General features: G+C 37.6%; 1 protein-coding gene across 1 annotated transcript; it reads left to right on the top strand.

Moving 5' to 3' along the window:
- The first annotated feature begins 11,410 nt into the window (after positions 1-11,410).
- LOC139124211 (neuronal pentraxin-2-like) lies at positions 11,411-14,504 on the top strand. The gene is made up of 2 exons (XM_070690351.1): positions 11,411-11,492; positions 13,990-14,504. Exons 1-2 carry the CDS (start codon positions 11,411-11,413, stop codon positions 14,502-14,504), a joined length of 597 nt encoding a protein of 198 aa, XP_070546452.1.
- The last annotated feature ends 1,907 nt before the right edge of the window (positions 14,505-16,411 follow it).

Genomic DNA, 16,411 nt, shown 5'->3' with positions numbered 1-16,411 from the left:
TAAGTTTTCTCTCCAAAATAGTAAAAGGTGTTAAATTTTGAAGCATCTGTTTTATTATCCTTTGAAATTATGTATTAAGTAATTTAGAATAGCTAAAATACGTGAAGAAACCTGTTTTTCTTTCATTGGCTGGTATACCATGCACTGGCTGTGAATACGCAGCGTTGCTTTGGGCCATGGCGTATCGATCGCACTCGGGTCAAGGGTCATCACCACACAACTGTGTCGATGATCCTTGATCCGAGAGCGATCGATATGCCACATTACAGCTGCGTAGTAATCACAGCTAAAATATGTCATTTAGTAATCACAATCGAATGTAATACATTAGTTAAACATCGCACAGTGTACACTCTATTTTTTCAGCATGTGAGAGTCGCTTTATTTTTTACTTTTCATAAGTTGATAACAAGAAGAAGCCAATATTTTGTAAGAGTATCGAAGAGAGGCACTGTATACCAAAGTCACCCCTTTCCTTAATCTAATAAGGCTACCTAATCTTTTATTTAAAGTTTCATGTCGCCATATTACCTATTGTTGCATTATTTTGAGGATGTGAAAAGTTGGATTTACCTGGTAATCGAAGATTTATTACAGAAGCTGATGGTACAGAAATTGAAGAAAATGAGTGTACAGGAAAACAAGCTTGAGAACCTCAGTTCATCTCTAATGTATATTCAAACTTTCGAGGGTCAGTAACTGAACTTTGATTAGTTTCTGTATTTTTGTTCTGAATTTATCTAAGCTTTGGTAGAACGCTATGGTCAATTCATTGTTACCGGAGAATAAGCTTTCAAATAAGTGAAGTCTTCTTCATCAGATGCAAGGTTGGAATGAAGAATTAAAGCCGTAAACGACAGAAAATTCAGAGTGAAAATTTTCACTCTGAATTTTCTGTCGCTTTCTGCTTCAATTCATCATTCCACCCTTGCATCTGATGAAGAAGACTTCACGTCTTTGAAGGCTTATACTCTAGTAACATTTAGTTGATCATAGCCTACTACCAAATCTTAGATTACTTTGTATTGTAGATCAACACGTCTTTTGTTCTCGATTTGTTACTGTTTTTTAGCTTTGTTGTTAGCGACGCGAAGAGCTTATCAAATAGATATAGATAAATGTGTGGCATCGTCCTCAAAGTTTTACATCCCAAGCTTTTCTTCAAAACCACCTTTGCGATTCCTCTAATATTTGGAGTACAGGTTCCCAGGGATTACCCTAATCATATATGTTCAAGTTATTATGAAATACGCAAAATTGTATTTTTGAGGCTAATTATGCTATTTGTTTTGCAAAAATCTTCTTAAAAATCTTCTTTACTGTTGGTTCGACGTCTTTAATATTCGGTAAACCTGTCCCTTCGAATGACCTTCGTCAATATTGTGCTAGTTGTGATAAAATATTCATTTTTTGATGGCAATTTTTGTCGTTTTTGGTCAAAAAATCTCTAACAAACGTCTTCAAAACTGCTAGTTGAACAGCTTTGATATTCGGGACATAAGATTCTGCGTATAGCTTTTTCAAGATTGATCAAATTATGCAGAAATATTGCTATATTGGTGTTGGAATGGCTAGAATTTAGGTTGTTGCCATGGTTCAGACTGAAGTTTCCTTTTATAAGTGAATTTAGTAAGGACTGAATTTTCAAGGTTCAACAGCAAATGCTTATTGACACATAGAACAAAACTTACCAAACTAAGACAAAATTAGTTATTGTATTTTCAAAATTCTGAGAAGTAGAGTTTTGTAATGTCACTGATTTATTTCAGGCTTTATTTAAAGATATTACAAACAAACAAACCTTTTCGTTCATGAAGGACTTTGTTGGACAAGGAAATAGGTTTACACTACCCAAAACCCCTTTACCCACTTCCTGCATGTTGTGCCTTACTGTGACACTTTGTGACAACTTGCCATGTTGTGTTTACTTTAGTGTGGACAACTATGTACCATGTGCATCAGAGAAGCCTTCACTAACTTTTTTCCAAGTTTACAATTGTTTATACAAGAGGAAATGTCTTAAACCATCTTACAAAAACGGAGTAAATATTTCATATGAAAACGTGTTTTCAACACATTAAGTAAGCTAAGTAAGCTTAATTTTGAGCTTTTTCAAAACTGATATTTTTGTACGTTTTTACAAGTATGAATATATAACATTATCCACAATATTAGTAAGTAAAACCTGTTTTTTCATTAGTTTGTTCATATTTTTGGAAAACGATCGACAGTGTTAAGAGGGACTTTCTTTTGTATTTGTTTTGATAGGAAGGTGTTAACACCGTTGGTGTTTTCCTCTGACAAACTTTACAAAGTGGCCATGCTTATTTTTCCCATTTTACACTAAATAATCGTATTTTACTCGAGGAATGTTTGTGTATTTATATGAATAAAATAATTTTACTGTATATCAGTCGTCCGTTTTGTTATTTGTAGGCTTGATCATCCCCTGAACGCCCAACATTAAAGGTGTTCAACAAGTGCGCATCATGTGTTCTATCCTTTAACACACTCATCGTAGAACGGCGTCCATGCGTTCAAAAAGTGTTACAGCCCTTTGAACGCGTAAATGCGTTCAATTTTTTGAACACATTTTATGTGCAACGTGTGTTCAAATATGGAACACCATGGTGTTCAATATCATGTTTTATGAACATATAGTGTTCAAAATCTGCACACGTGTGTTCAAAAATTGAACGTTGGTTGAACACGTAGTGTTAAATTTCTAAACGTCTAGACGCGTTCAAAAGGTGTTACAAAAAGGCGTTTAATTGGTGTTCTATCCTTGAACACTTCACTTTACAGTGTAGCCTTAAGGTGTTTATGCTCGGATCAATGTGACATATCGGTAGAACTTAACTCCAAGGTATAGAGCTTAATTTTAAACATTGTCGTTTTGGTCATGCCGCAGACAGTACAAAAAACTGTCAAAACTATCTTATTGTCACATCGCCGGCAATGCTTATACAAACTCTGCATTTGTAGGTTCATCGAGCTTCACCAGTGTAAAAATTAACAATTAAAATCAATCTCAAGCCGTAGACTTGTTAGACATTATGTACTTTAAGATCTTAAGCTGGGATTGGAAATTTGAACGAGCTCAAAAAAATTACGCAGCATTCAGGTCTTCTTGTTGAGAATTTAAACCCCGGCTCCAGCCAAGCACATCGCCGGACTCGAGTTCAGCATATTATAATTTAGGATGAATATTTGTTTTACTTCTTCATTGTCCGGTTATTAAGCATCCGGCTGTTTCTTCCTAAGTCTTGAATATTTTGTAGAAGAACGTTTTAGAGCTTTGTACTGAGACGAAATATTGTTTCAGTGTTTCCATTAATTGGCACTCTTAAAGACAATTTTTTGTTTTAAAAACAATGTGAGCTGCCTCGGACAAAATTAATGAAGGGATGTATTTCCGTGTCTAAAACTAAAACATTCTTTCTCATAACCTCCCTATTCTCCTCACTGATATGATGTCATTTTCTATGTAGTCACACGCCTCAAACGCGAATGATGTACTATCTCACAGCCACATAATACCATTGACATAAACTTGATATTTACCTTTCGAAAAAATTCAGTCAATTACTGTTTACTATCAACATTAAAACGTTCGACGCAGGTCAACAATAAACTATTGGTAATTTTATCTGGTTGTACTTTTAATGGCGCATTCAGAAACAGTATCTAAAATATAGTCGCAAAACCATTTCTTCTGTTATCGTAACAAATACGCAGGCTCTTTAAAAGAGAAAAGACTAATTCTAATATCTTATGTGACACTCTTCGAGTAAAAACTTTTCCTGGACGAAAATATTTCAGAGAGTTGTATGGTTCATAGTACCAGGAGAGGCAAATATTAACGTAGATATAACATTTCGTTAATATTGTCTTAAATTTGTTTTGAATATTTATAAAATGAAAGGAAAAAGTTCATGTCAAATCTTACCTGCAAAATTGTTGCATTCAGTATTATGAGCTGCTTAATCATGGTCGCCACTAAACGGACACGATCTTTTTATCGGTTTGAAACGAACTATTATCTTTACATTGCAAGGTACTTAGATATATATATCGTTAAATTTTCCTTAATAATTCATGATAGGTATACATTGATGTAAACTTATTTTTTTCAATGTCAATGCGAGAAGGAAAATACTTTACGATATTTGTAGGTCTTCTTAAATTTTAAGACGACGGGGAAATCATCTTTCCCCTGTGTGTATTCTTAAACTGTGCATTGTCATAGCAACCATGTCATTATTTTTTCACTCACGTATGCGTTATTGATCGAACATCACAAATGTCTATAAATTTTACGATGTTGTTTTTCTTCTATTGAAAAAAAAAGCGTGGGTGGCACTCGATAGGCAGCGCTGATGGCGTCAGCTTTTCAAAACAAAAGAACTTGACGCATATTATGGTATCTTATCTAACAATGTTGCCAAACGTTTACTTAGCCTTCCTAACCATTGAGTCTAATATGTCTCAGATATCGTTGGAGAAGGGGACTAAATCTTCCCTGTTTCTCTATTTAGAATGCCTGCTGGAATAAGTCCTAAATAAGGTCTGTGGCAGCGACTGTCGTGGCTGTTTCTTGTATTTGAGTCAGCAATTGTTTATATTTGGTTTATATTGAATGCATTAGTGTTTATATTTCTCCCTCCTCTTTGCTACTCCTGTTTTCCTTGTATTACATCAATAACCACACCCGGTATAAGAGTAAAGGCTACAGTACCAAAACTGCTGGAATAGCAGTTCTAAAGGGAGAGCTTACAAGGATACCCTTTGCTATGTTAAGTGCCATGTAAATTCGCCACATTTATTTATAACTGTGACAATATGCAGAACTGTTTCTTTCCATGTAGTCGGTCAACTGTTCGACAGTTTCAACAACTGAGATGTACATATTCACCAATTTGATATATGTAAGGGAGGGCTCATAAAAAATTTTGGTAATAAAGAGGACAACAATATTGCTGGAGGAGAATATCGAAACTTCGGGTTCACGATGATTTAAATGTCGATGATGATTGTTATAGTTATGATGAAAAAACCTGTATTGACAACAATTGTGCCCTTGCAGAAGCCGATCCATTTCTGACTGGGAGAATTCAAGTGAATCGTTTAACTGAATAAAGAGTGACTGTGCATATAGAATACGCCGTACTGAATTTAAGCAAATTAGTATTCAAATATGGAACCTTACGATTACCGAATTGTTTCTATTAAAGCATTACGAAAATATGCAATTACTAGCAATATTTTACTATATGAAGTCTCCTTGTATGTTTTTTCTTTAGAAATTTGTGGTATTCTGGCAGCCATTGCTAATTATCTCACATTGTCCAAAGCTGACAGACAACGCGCTCAGTTACCAGTGCGTAATACTTTTCCTACAAAGTCAGAAGCACCTGGTCCTTGTATTGAGGCAGGTGTTACGGAGCAAATTTACTTCTAAGACAACTTTCAGTGCGGTACAAAGTTCAGTACACATTACAGTTGCGTAAACTGACTTTGTGAATTTTACGTATCCTGACTTCCTCAATTCGGACAGTTATGTTTTCATTGGACACTGTGACAAACAACATCAAGTTGATGGTAATTTAGTACATAAGTGCCATCTAATTTCCGCATACTCTTTATTGTCGGTGCTACCGCAAAGTTGTTGAACGGATTTCGCCACAGGGTGATGTCAGCATAAAAGGATGTTTGTCTAAATGGATTGGAAGGTTAAGGATGGACGTTTCAGACAATATCTATCGTTTTCGCCAGTGTCTGATTGATTTACCAGAGTTTCTTCGGAAGAGTGACTCATGAAACAATTTTATTGCTTAACATTTTATTGCTTAATATCTGTAATTCATTTCCCAATGATCATTATTACAGTTGTTTGTTAAATGAAGTTTTACCTTGAATTATTGTAATGAATTGAATTTCCATCTATAATTAAGTTCAGGCATTATATAGCTGTGTGATGAGTTTATGAAGTTAGCCTTTTATCATCAGCGGGCTCGTCTGTAAGCATCTTTATCGAAGAAATAAAGATTCACATTTGTCATCCACAAGCCACTACTATGGTCGATCCCTGGTATGCTGCTCGTGAGACGATTGACGTCAGCGCTATAATAAGTGGTGCTAAAAACCCATTTTTTCGTTTTTGATAGCCTGGTATCTTTACAATACAGCTTTTTGTCCTAAATCATAGGATTCAGAAGCAAAACTCTCGTGCTGACGGAAAAGTGATATTCTCTTCTTTTAAGAATTTATCAACAGTTTGCTCAGTACGTTAGTGCTGTGCCCCTCATTTTATAAAGGCAGTTTATAGGAACTAAATACCAAACAATGTAACGAAACCTTCATTCAATCTTACAGCCTTCACACTGGTTCACAAGTAAAAGACAAAAACCTATTGTGAAGCCTAGAGCGCCCAAAACCTCCAGAATCATTCTCCTTTACGTACTTAAAAATACTTGAGGATGGATGCACTGTCCACTCAGCATGTTAGTAGATATTTTAGACGGTGATTAATCTTTAATTTCACACCAAAATTTTCATTAAGACATACATCTCTTTGTGGGTTAACACTGGATTTTTGTCACAATAAAGATTCCTTTACGAAATGACATATTCGTGTTAGTTAAGAAATTTATATAAGTAAGAAGAAAGAGACGTTTTTTAAAAAAAATGTGAAAAAACTTTCTTTTGGATCGACTCTAGAAGTGCAGTGCTACTATAGTGTCTACGTACGTTCGAGAACGCTGGAGAAATTGTCATTACTCAATCAACAACCTTTGTAACAATCGCCATTGTGTTTTTTGAAAGCGTTTACATTTCCACAATTACCATCGCTCCAATACAAGAGATCATTTATATTAACTTGACATTGATATATTGGAAACAATGACGTCGTTTGATTTTTTTTCGAAGATAAATATCCACGCAATAGAACAATTGAAGGTATGTGACATTGCTTTTGGCAATATTAATCCGAAATGAAATAATGGCTGTGAAACAACTGAAAACCATTCGTTTGGCTCGGTTATGGAAACATGTGGCATAAAAAGAGAATCAGCTTATTTTTTTAATAAAATTTCTAAAATCAATCAAGTAATGTTACTTTCCCAACAATATTTTATGTAATTTTTACGTTCTATCCGTGCCATTTTAGGCCAACCATATTTCATTGTAGAAATAAAAAACGATACTGAAAAGTATGTCCTAATTGCATTTTGGTACGGATTTTTGACTTTTCGAAAAACTAAGCTGGTGAAAAGTTTTCTTTCACCAAGAGCTTTAAAATGAACCCCAACATGTGGTAGATCAGAAGAGAATTGTTTAAAATTTCTGTTTAAGCCATTTTTCAAGTTAATCCTTCAAGATTGATGTGCATTCGATGCGTTGCGTTGTGTTACGTATTGTATGAATTCAACTGTGCACGCGTGCGCATTCTGACACGTTTTGGGGGGTTTGTATTAATGCTAGACTTGTTCTGAACCCTCGGCAAAACTTTACTTCCTCAATATCGACATTGTCCACTTGTATTTTATCTTTATCATAAATATAATGACGGTGTAAACGGTGCCCTTGCCAGGGTATTTGGTTGTGGATATAAGACCTCTGGGGTGAAAGTTTGCATATTTGGGGAAAATAATCACCTCCCTTCCTGACGTTCTTGCAAGTACTATCGCACGGGACGTAATATCATTTACACTAGCACAAGATTAAGCTATCAAACATATCTTGTCAATACTTTTCTATATTGTGAAACTAAAATATTCCACGCGGTACAACTGTTAACAATAGCTCACATTAATACTGAAGTTTATCTATGCATTCACGTAACATAGTCGCTAAAACCTAGCCGCGAAACTTTTACCATTGTCTCAGTATAGATACAAATGGCTGTTCTAAAGCGAAGTGACTAATTGTAATATGCTAAGAGAAATAGAGTTAAAGTTTCCACAACAACAATATTCAAGAGGATTTTGTGGTTCACGGTGTTAGGTAAAATGTACCTACAGCATTGCATTCATTGAAAACATTGAACATACAGCAGAATGTGAATGTCAAAATCTTACCTGGATAAGTAGCTTAATTAGTATTATGAACAGGGTATCGGTTGTACTGTTTGTAAGAGCGTGGGTTTAAATAAGTTCCCTCAGAGATGCGCGATGGACCACTGGCTTAGTAACGATTATCATAACACTCATCAGAGTTTCTATAATTATCCACAGTTGGTTAAACAAACTCATTTTGTCATTTATATAATAATTTTTGTCACACACAATTCATCATGTCAAAAGATATGGAAAATCGTTAATTCTCCAAGCTCAGGTCCTCTACTTAATTTTGCCCGAAATCGCAACTTCCCCAATGATCATTCACTACACTCAACAGGTCCACCAAATTGTTGAAAGACATCTTTGCAGCATGTTTTCCTTAAGTCTCTGAGGATTGAGCGGTAGAATATGATTCAGCGAAATCTAGTTGAAACTCCAGTAGACATGATAACTCGCTTCGCCTAGATATTCCATTAGCTAATTGAATTAGTGGGAAATTGGTTGATGACAAAAATGGCTGCAAAATTCTCTACCTTTTCTGAAATAACGACAATATTTAAAAAACGCGTTTGGTTTTGCTTTTTCTAGTTAATACATCCTTATGATTTTTAAGTTTACTTCTTATTTTCTTCAGTTCGTCTCACGGCCATTTTCATTATTTTGTGCACTACAGCGTGTTGTCGGCAGGACGTTTATACCTAGACAAAGGTAAGGTTCTCTACTAAATAATGCACGAAATAGCAACTTCCAGAATGTTTATCCACTACAGTCAACAGGTCAACCAAATTGTCAAGCAAATTTCCTTGATGTCTCTGAGGAATAAAATTGTCTGGCAGAATATTATTCAGTGACCTTGGGTTGAAACTCCAGTAGGCATGCCAACTCGCTTCGCTAAAGACGTTCAATTAGCTTAGTGAGTTGGTGGACGGGGAGGGGTTGGTTATTGCCAAAAACGCCCGCAGAGTTAACTGCATTTTCTGAAATAACGACACTATTTAGAAATAGCGATTTGTTTTATTTTTCAGATAATACACCCTTCATTCATGAGTTTTATAAAGTTTACTGCGATTTTCTTCAGTTCGCCTCATCGCCATTCTTCTCATTAGTATTTTAGGTACGTACTTCACCGTGTTATCGACAGGACGATATAAAGAAGCAATACCCAAGGGGACAGTTCACTGCAGAGTTAGCAATGCATATTATTATCAATTAGGCATATATGCTACAACGTACTAATTGTTGGTTTGACGATGACGTTTTCACCATGGCCGTACAGTTGACATGACTTATTTTCAAAATTTTCAAATATTTGGCAGTGAAGACCATTGTTATTCTATTTCTTAAAGGGACATTATTTGTATCTTTGACTTTTTTCATTTTTTCGATGACCGAAATCCCTGGTCAAATCAATAGGAGACCTAAATTGTGACTATGGACGGCTTCAAGGATATGTAAAATCCACCTTCTTGCTCTTTACGGCAAGGTTCAATGTTCGTAAGGGCGCCCGCGCGATTTGAACCAACCGCCATTATTGAACCCAAGCACAAGACCAATATTACTACGCATACGTCAACCATCAAAGTACAGCTGGAATGTGAACGGCCTGTGACTTATACACACCAAATTCAGCGCAATGGATATCGAGGAGCGCACGGCGCATAAACAAATTCACGTCTCACAAACTATTGTCAAATAGTGAAACTAAGCAGGGCATTTGCTTGTAAGTTTGATTTTAGTATCGATGACAGGACTGTGAAACAAATAAAACCATAGACGTAATTGGGTCAATGGTAAACTAAAACGATGTCAGATTGCTGTGGTGATAGTGAAACAGGTACAGAGTAATGCATTTTCTGTGCATTTGATCGTTAGCAAATCTTCGTCAACTTTTAAGATTTTTAGTAGGGCATTTTCTTGCCATTACGTTGGTTCGTTTTACAAAGACGACATGATCACTTGGAAACATCGCACTCGGACTGAACAGTTCACGATGTAGCATCGGTGACATCGTGACACCGCGCCGGGCGAGTACTGTGATTGATACTGCTCGCGATTGGAGTCACCTCTCGACACACAAAGATCTGTTTTAATATTGTTATTCTCTGTGCATCGTGTAATTATTTATATCATTTGAATCGCATTTTGAACCAAAAGTAAGAACATCGCAATGACAGTTGCCTAGACCCTGTATGTCCCTGACGGCCTCCGTGCCTCCGACCCACTCCCAAAAGTGGGCTTTACGTAAGTTTAGAAGCGCAGCTGAGCACATCGTGTACCTATCCCTGCGTACAGGTCTGTGTGTTCCCGGCGTTATACGGCCGCATAACGCCGGGAACACACAGACCTGTACGCAGGGCTAATCGTGTACCCAGGCGAGGTGGGTGTGCTCGAAAACGAAACTCAATGCAAGCTTGGGATTAAAAATGGGTTGTTTTTGGTGGAGAAACTGCACGCCGCAACCGAGGTGCTGCCAGCGATTTGGCACAGCCCTGCCACGCAGAGCTGGCTTTCACCCAACAATGTACATGATGTACGTGTCAGTCGCCAAAGTACATTGCTTCAATTTCGCGATCACATCGACAATAACGTGACTGTCTACTGAAGTTTATCCCTTCATTTTACTCTGTTTTCACATTTCTATGCCCACAGGCTTTGGGCAAGTCTACATATGCATATGGAGGAACAAACGAGACGAAAAAAATACGCCATTATAGGCCTTGTCGTCGGCTTCTTGCAGCTTGTAGGCATTTGAAATGCCCATTATAAAATGTGCTCTCCAGCAGCAAAGAATAGTGTATCTAAGAGCAGGATTGGCCGTCAAGAGCTCCATGAAAAACTGACCGTCAAAATGTAACTGAGCAAACGGCATCGGTAATAGGGAATCCCGAAACTGCAATACTGCGCTTTCGACTTTCACTTCGCGTGGTTTATTTTTTTACACGCGGATGCTTACAGCGGCCTAGATAGCAGTTAGTAGTGTGGTCTGATCGCAGGTACTAGGTCAACCTTGCCAACTCTGAGGTTAAAAGTAGCCCACCATAAACCTCAGACCCAAGGTTTTTCTATACAGTGTACGCAAACGGGATGGAAGTTGTCTATGGTCGACCGTTTTTTAGACATCTTTCAGTAAGTCGAACAACTTTATCAACTGCTCGTTTGCAACAATATAAGGTCAAAAGATAAAAATAATGTCCCTTTAAGTATTACCCGTTTTACCAAATTTATCTGTACTAATTTATTTCTGTTACACCTTGGCTGCATATCAGTCACAGTTTAATTCAATTGTGGTTTCGCCACTATATATCCAGGACAAGTTTAGGACCTCTACTAAAATCGCCACTTCCAGAATGCTCATCCACTTCACACAAGAGAAACATAAACGTGTTGATGGCGATAATGATAACGCAGTGACAGTTATCAGTTTCCATGGTACGTTTTCAGCAACATCACCATAGCGCATACCATAAAATGTTTAATCATGCTGTTGAAGTGTACCATGCTGGCTTGCCCTGAATGCGTTATGGTGTTCGGGAAACGTAGAATATGCTTAGGGCCAGGAATGTTGAACGTTGTGGCTGTTAATGCACCTAAAACATCGACAGATGGCCCGAAGTAAGATGTAACGGTCTAGACAGGTTGCTTGTTATTAGCTGATTCATTTTCAACTCACTTTTCAAAATAGGACACAGCTATTACATGAACGCTGTGTAACAATAATCCTCATTCTAAGGAAATGATTTATTTCCTAACATATTATTTTCGACTTCCCCAGTTCTGAGAACAAATTAGTAATTCCAAAAGTTTATGAAAAAGTAATAGTAGTAAGTTTTATTGCGAATGTTAGAGAATTCATCTGGGAAGTCTTAGGGTCATTGTATGAAATCATGAGCCTTGACATTTTCACATTCCCGTATAGACAGTGGTTGTCTCTCTGGGGATTTATATGCGCCGTTTTGACGATATTACCGAAAGACTCAAGAAATAAAGGTCTCAAAGCGAAGCTGACCGAGCGTAATATCTTTTTGGCACTTCAAGTATTGGACGTGAAAAGAATATCGTTTTGTTTAGTCGACATAACCATAAACAGTAAACTATACTGTCTGTGACATAACTTACTGGTTATCTCTCAGTTCTCATTTTCTCTAGAGCGACAGCAAACTTTTGATTGCAGTTATATATCATGTAAATGCAAACATGCAAAAAGCAGAAACAAAACCTATGATATATCGATTGCGTGACGTGACGTCGAGATTTAAATGATTGTTGGCATACGTTTTCACAATGCAGGTGATCAGAGGTATAGAGGCTCAGATGTTCGGAATTAACTTGTGTTTTATTTTATTTTCAAGCACCGGGGCTCTTATGGTTGGCTTTGACCATTCAGATGGCAAACTCTCCTGTAGCTTTCGGCAACAGTTCTTAACTCTCAGTGGCAAAATCTGTGAGCAATGTGAAACAAGCCATGAGCAGACAGGCGGTGAAGATGAATACTAGGAGAAACGGTCGCCTGCACGGAGAAGCGCTCGACTAAAATCCGACACTTAGACCAAAACTCATATTCTAGGTTTGTATGCGTACAATATATTTTTAAAAGAACAAAGCTTTGAGCATCGAACAATTGTGTTGCCTAGAAAACGTACCGAAAACTATACCTTTGCTCTGTGTCTTCAAGTAGAGACCGCTATCTTGGCGCTGAGCCAGAAAAAATCGCTTGTTAGAACAAAATGAACATTTACCGGGAACAAATTGCGAGTGCGATAGTTGGGGCCTAGCCGTTACCATTATGTTCAGTATTAAGGTAAGGCAAGGACTGCCTCCATGGGTGGAGAGACTTAGCTTTATAATATCAGGGAGATTATCTGCCAGTACTTCTTCTACTGCGACGTTCGCAGCCATTTACTGTGGTCTGTCTTGTTTTGTGCTTGAAGAGTTCTTCACCAATTCATATTTTTCGAGAGCAGTAACAAAATAAAGTCATCGTTCCTTCGGTTTGTGTCAAGCTGAGAGCACAGTATCACGTGAATTACTATATTTTTGTTTGTGTCAAGCTGAGAGCACAGTATTACGAACATTACTATATTTTTTGCTCCTTGCAAGTTGATTTGTGATTGATTTGTCTAGATGGCGAAACGCTTCGATTGGACAGCACTGCAACTAATATTACCTAAGCACGATCTCTTCCTTTCCTATCTGCTTTGCATCGAGGACAACGACAATGAGTTCTTACTGTACGACACTAGTAGTTTACATCTTTGGATAAAAAATGATCACAGGAAAACAGCCTTGTCAGTGGATGATGGTTACTGGCATCACGTGTGTGTCACATGGTCATCGACTGGAGGCGCTTGGACTATAACGTTCCACAACGGTGCTCTCTACATAGCTGGGACGGGCTTGAAGACTAATCAGGTTGTAACTGGTTGAGGTGTTCTTGTTCTCGGACAAGAGCAAGACACTCCCGGAGGACGCTTCAATCCAATTCAGGGACTACTTGGCACTAAAACAGAGTTTAACATGTGGAGAAGAGTTCTTTCTAGGCAGCTTATTGCCAAAGTGGCACAAGACTACTCTATTGGCGGCGATATTTACCGGTGGGGGATTTCATTTCTCCATATAGAGGGCGCTCTCTCCCGAAGAACAGAAGACATATGCTGTATGTATTCAATATGTTATATGCCAGTACAGAAAATTATCTTAAGATTGTTCACACGGAATGAAATCCCACTATACTGTCCCTGCATGTACCGTATATTACCATATCCACACTAAAATGCACCCATTACATTTATATCGACGATCTAAATTACCTTAATGACAGGTGTATTGGAACATCAATTGATTTGTTCATGGTGACCAATATATTGGCGTTGCAAACGTCATGGTATGTTATATATACATGTCGTATCATTTGATATATTAATTCTAGATCAGAAAGCCGCTGAGTTCAAGAGCCAGAATACCGAAGTCGTGGTGTCAAAACGATTCGCTGATCTTACTGGGCTAACCATATGCATCTGGGTAAAAACAAGAGATCCCGGCGGGAAGGGGGCGCTTGTCTCGTACTCAGTCCATGGTGAAGATAACGAGCTAGCCCTGCACGATACGACAGCACTGCAATTAACCATCAAACGTGAAACAGTAGCGACACAAGTGGCGGTGAGCGATGCAAAGTGGAACCCTGTTTGTGTCACTTGGTCTGCATGCGGTGGGGCTTGGAAGATCTACCGGAACGGCGATTTCTCAAACAGCGGGGCAGCGTTGAAACCTGATGCCATGCTCCTCGGCGGAGGTAACCTAGTCCTAGGACAGGTAAAGGAACGTACCGGTGGAAGGTACGTCCCGACACTGGCATTTCTTGGGACTCTGACGGAATTCAACATGTGGTCAAGAGCAATAACAGGTCTTGAGATATCGGAAGTTGCTGGAGATTGTACGATTTGAGGTGATCTTTTCTCCTGGGATGTAACTTCACTTTCCGTACAAGGTGACGTTTCTCTGAGCAAGACCGATTTTTTGGGGTAAGCTCTCTTAACCAAGTGAATTATATAAACACGAATGCTGCATCGAGATTCATAATAAGCTTTCATGGTCTTTGATTCCAATTGTAATTTGTAATAAAACGAGATTACGTTCTGTCGTAGATATGGAGATGTTGTATCGAAATACGTTATCTTTTTCGCAAATGATGAGTGACAACATACTTTGCTCTGGCGCACCAGATCAATTTGGTGACTCTACCTGACATCACATTTATCACTTTGGGTCAATCTTGACGGCTATGGCATGCCAGCATGCACAGAAACATAAACTTCTGAGCCATCTTGAAATTGCTCGAGAAAATCTGTTGTTATGTTGACATAGGTGGCATCACTTATATGCATAATAAATTTAACAAGGACTTATGGAAGCATGTGATCGTTCTGAAAACTGCTCTTGCGTATACTACCAAAACGCCTCAGGGCAATATACATGATAACAGACTAAAACATGTAAAGTACAATTCATGATGAAGTTTAAAAGAAACAAATAAAATTGGATACTTAGAAAGAAAAAAAATCATCGAAAGCTTTTCAAAAGTATAAATATAAATCAGGAAAAATGTAAAATTTTCATATTGCACCTCAAACTTTCAACACTTCTGGCTGCCTTAATATCAATTGGCAAATTATTCCAGTGTGATGGCACACAGAGAAAACGCTCTCTGACAGTATATCTTTTTGATATTACCACAACGTGGTGTAAAAAGTTATTATTTCTGGCTGGTACAAATGATTTAATCAATGTTCTCCAGTAAAAAGGTGTATAATGCCACGAATAATTTTGAAGGTTAAAAAATTAATTTAAAATCTAATACGACCATCTGCCAGTAACCAGTAAAAATATTGAAGTATGGCTGTGATGTGACCAAACTTACGCGTACGAGAAACTAATATGCCTGCATCATTCTGAAGAGACTGCAGTCAACTCAGTCAACTCAGCTAACTCAGTTTCCCCGTAGGAAAACCAAATAAAAGACTTACAATAGTCTAGTTTGGATGTCACAAATGCATGGTCTAATTTTTTAATTGTAGATTTGTCAAGCAAATTATGGATCTTTATAATTATTCTATGCAACGATTTCGAACGTGATGGGAAGTGAATAGTTTGTGTTTTGCGATAGTTCAGTAAAAGTATATTGGATTAATCCAAATATTAATACGAATGTCGTCTGGTCGTGTGCAATGACATAAATATGCACATCGTCTGCGTATATTATAAGTCAATGGTTTACGATTACGTTTTCCAACTGTATTGTATAGAGTGTAACTAGGACTTGGCCAAGAACAATTCATTGTCGAACACCATAGTACTTCATGTGTAAACTTTTGGATGATGAATATCTTCCCTTGACGCATAATGCATTGTGGATTATTAATAAGATACGAATGAAACCATGAAAGCGTTGTGCCAGTGATGCAAAAACATAATTGGAGTCCCTACAGGAGTTTGTGGTAAAGTTTTCAGCAACATCACCATAACACATACCATGAAATGTATAATTATGCACTTGAAGTGTCCTGTGTGTTAAGTGTACCATGCTAGCTTGCCCTGAATGCGTTGTGATGGATGGAAAACGTAGGATGTGCCTTTGGCTAAGTAAAGAACGTTCGAAAGGTTGCTTCTGATAAGTCGATTTATGTTCTTTATCGATATACTTTCACACGAATGCTATAACATTACCAACATACAGTCCGAGGTGTCACATATTGACCCTTGAAAGATAGGATCACAAGGTAAAATTCCATCGGGGCCCATCCATAATGCAGATATGAAGCATAACAACATATGGACGAAACAAATGATATTTC

Source organism: Ptychodera flava, chromosome 2 (genome assembly GCF_041260155.1).
Source record: "Ptychodera flava strain L36383 chromosome 2, AS_Pfla_20210202, whole genome shotgun sequence".
In the NCBI taxonomy this organism is placed as follows: domain Eukaryota; kingdom Metazoa; phylum Hemichordata; class Enteropneusta; family Ptychoderidae; genus Ptychodera; species Ptychodera flava.
Note: the sequence above shows the minus strand (reverse complement) of the source record. Positions and strands in the feature narration are given on the sequence as shown.

Excerpts from the sequence above, each read along its gene's own strand:
- LOC139124211 (XM_070690351.1), top strand. The coding sequence starts at position 11,411 with ATGCTCATCCACTTCACACAAGAGAAACATAAACGTGTTGATGGCGAT. Across the intron at positions 11,493-13,989 it reads GACAGTTATCAGTTTCCATG|ATCAGAAAGCCGCTGAGTTC; the intron begins GTACGTTTTCAG and ends TATTAATTCTAG.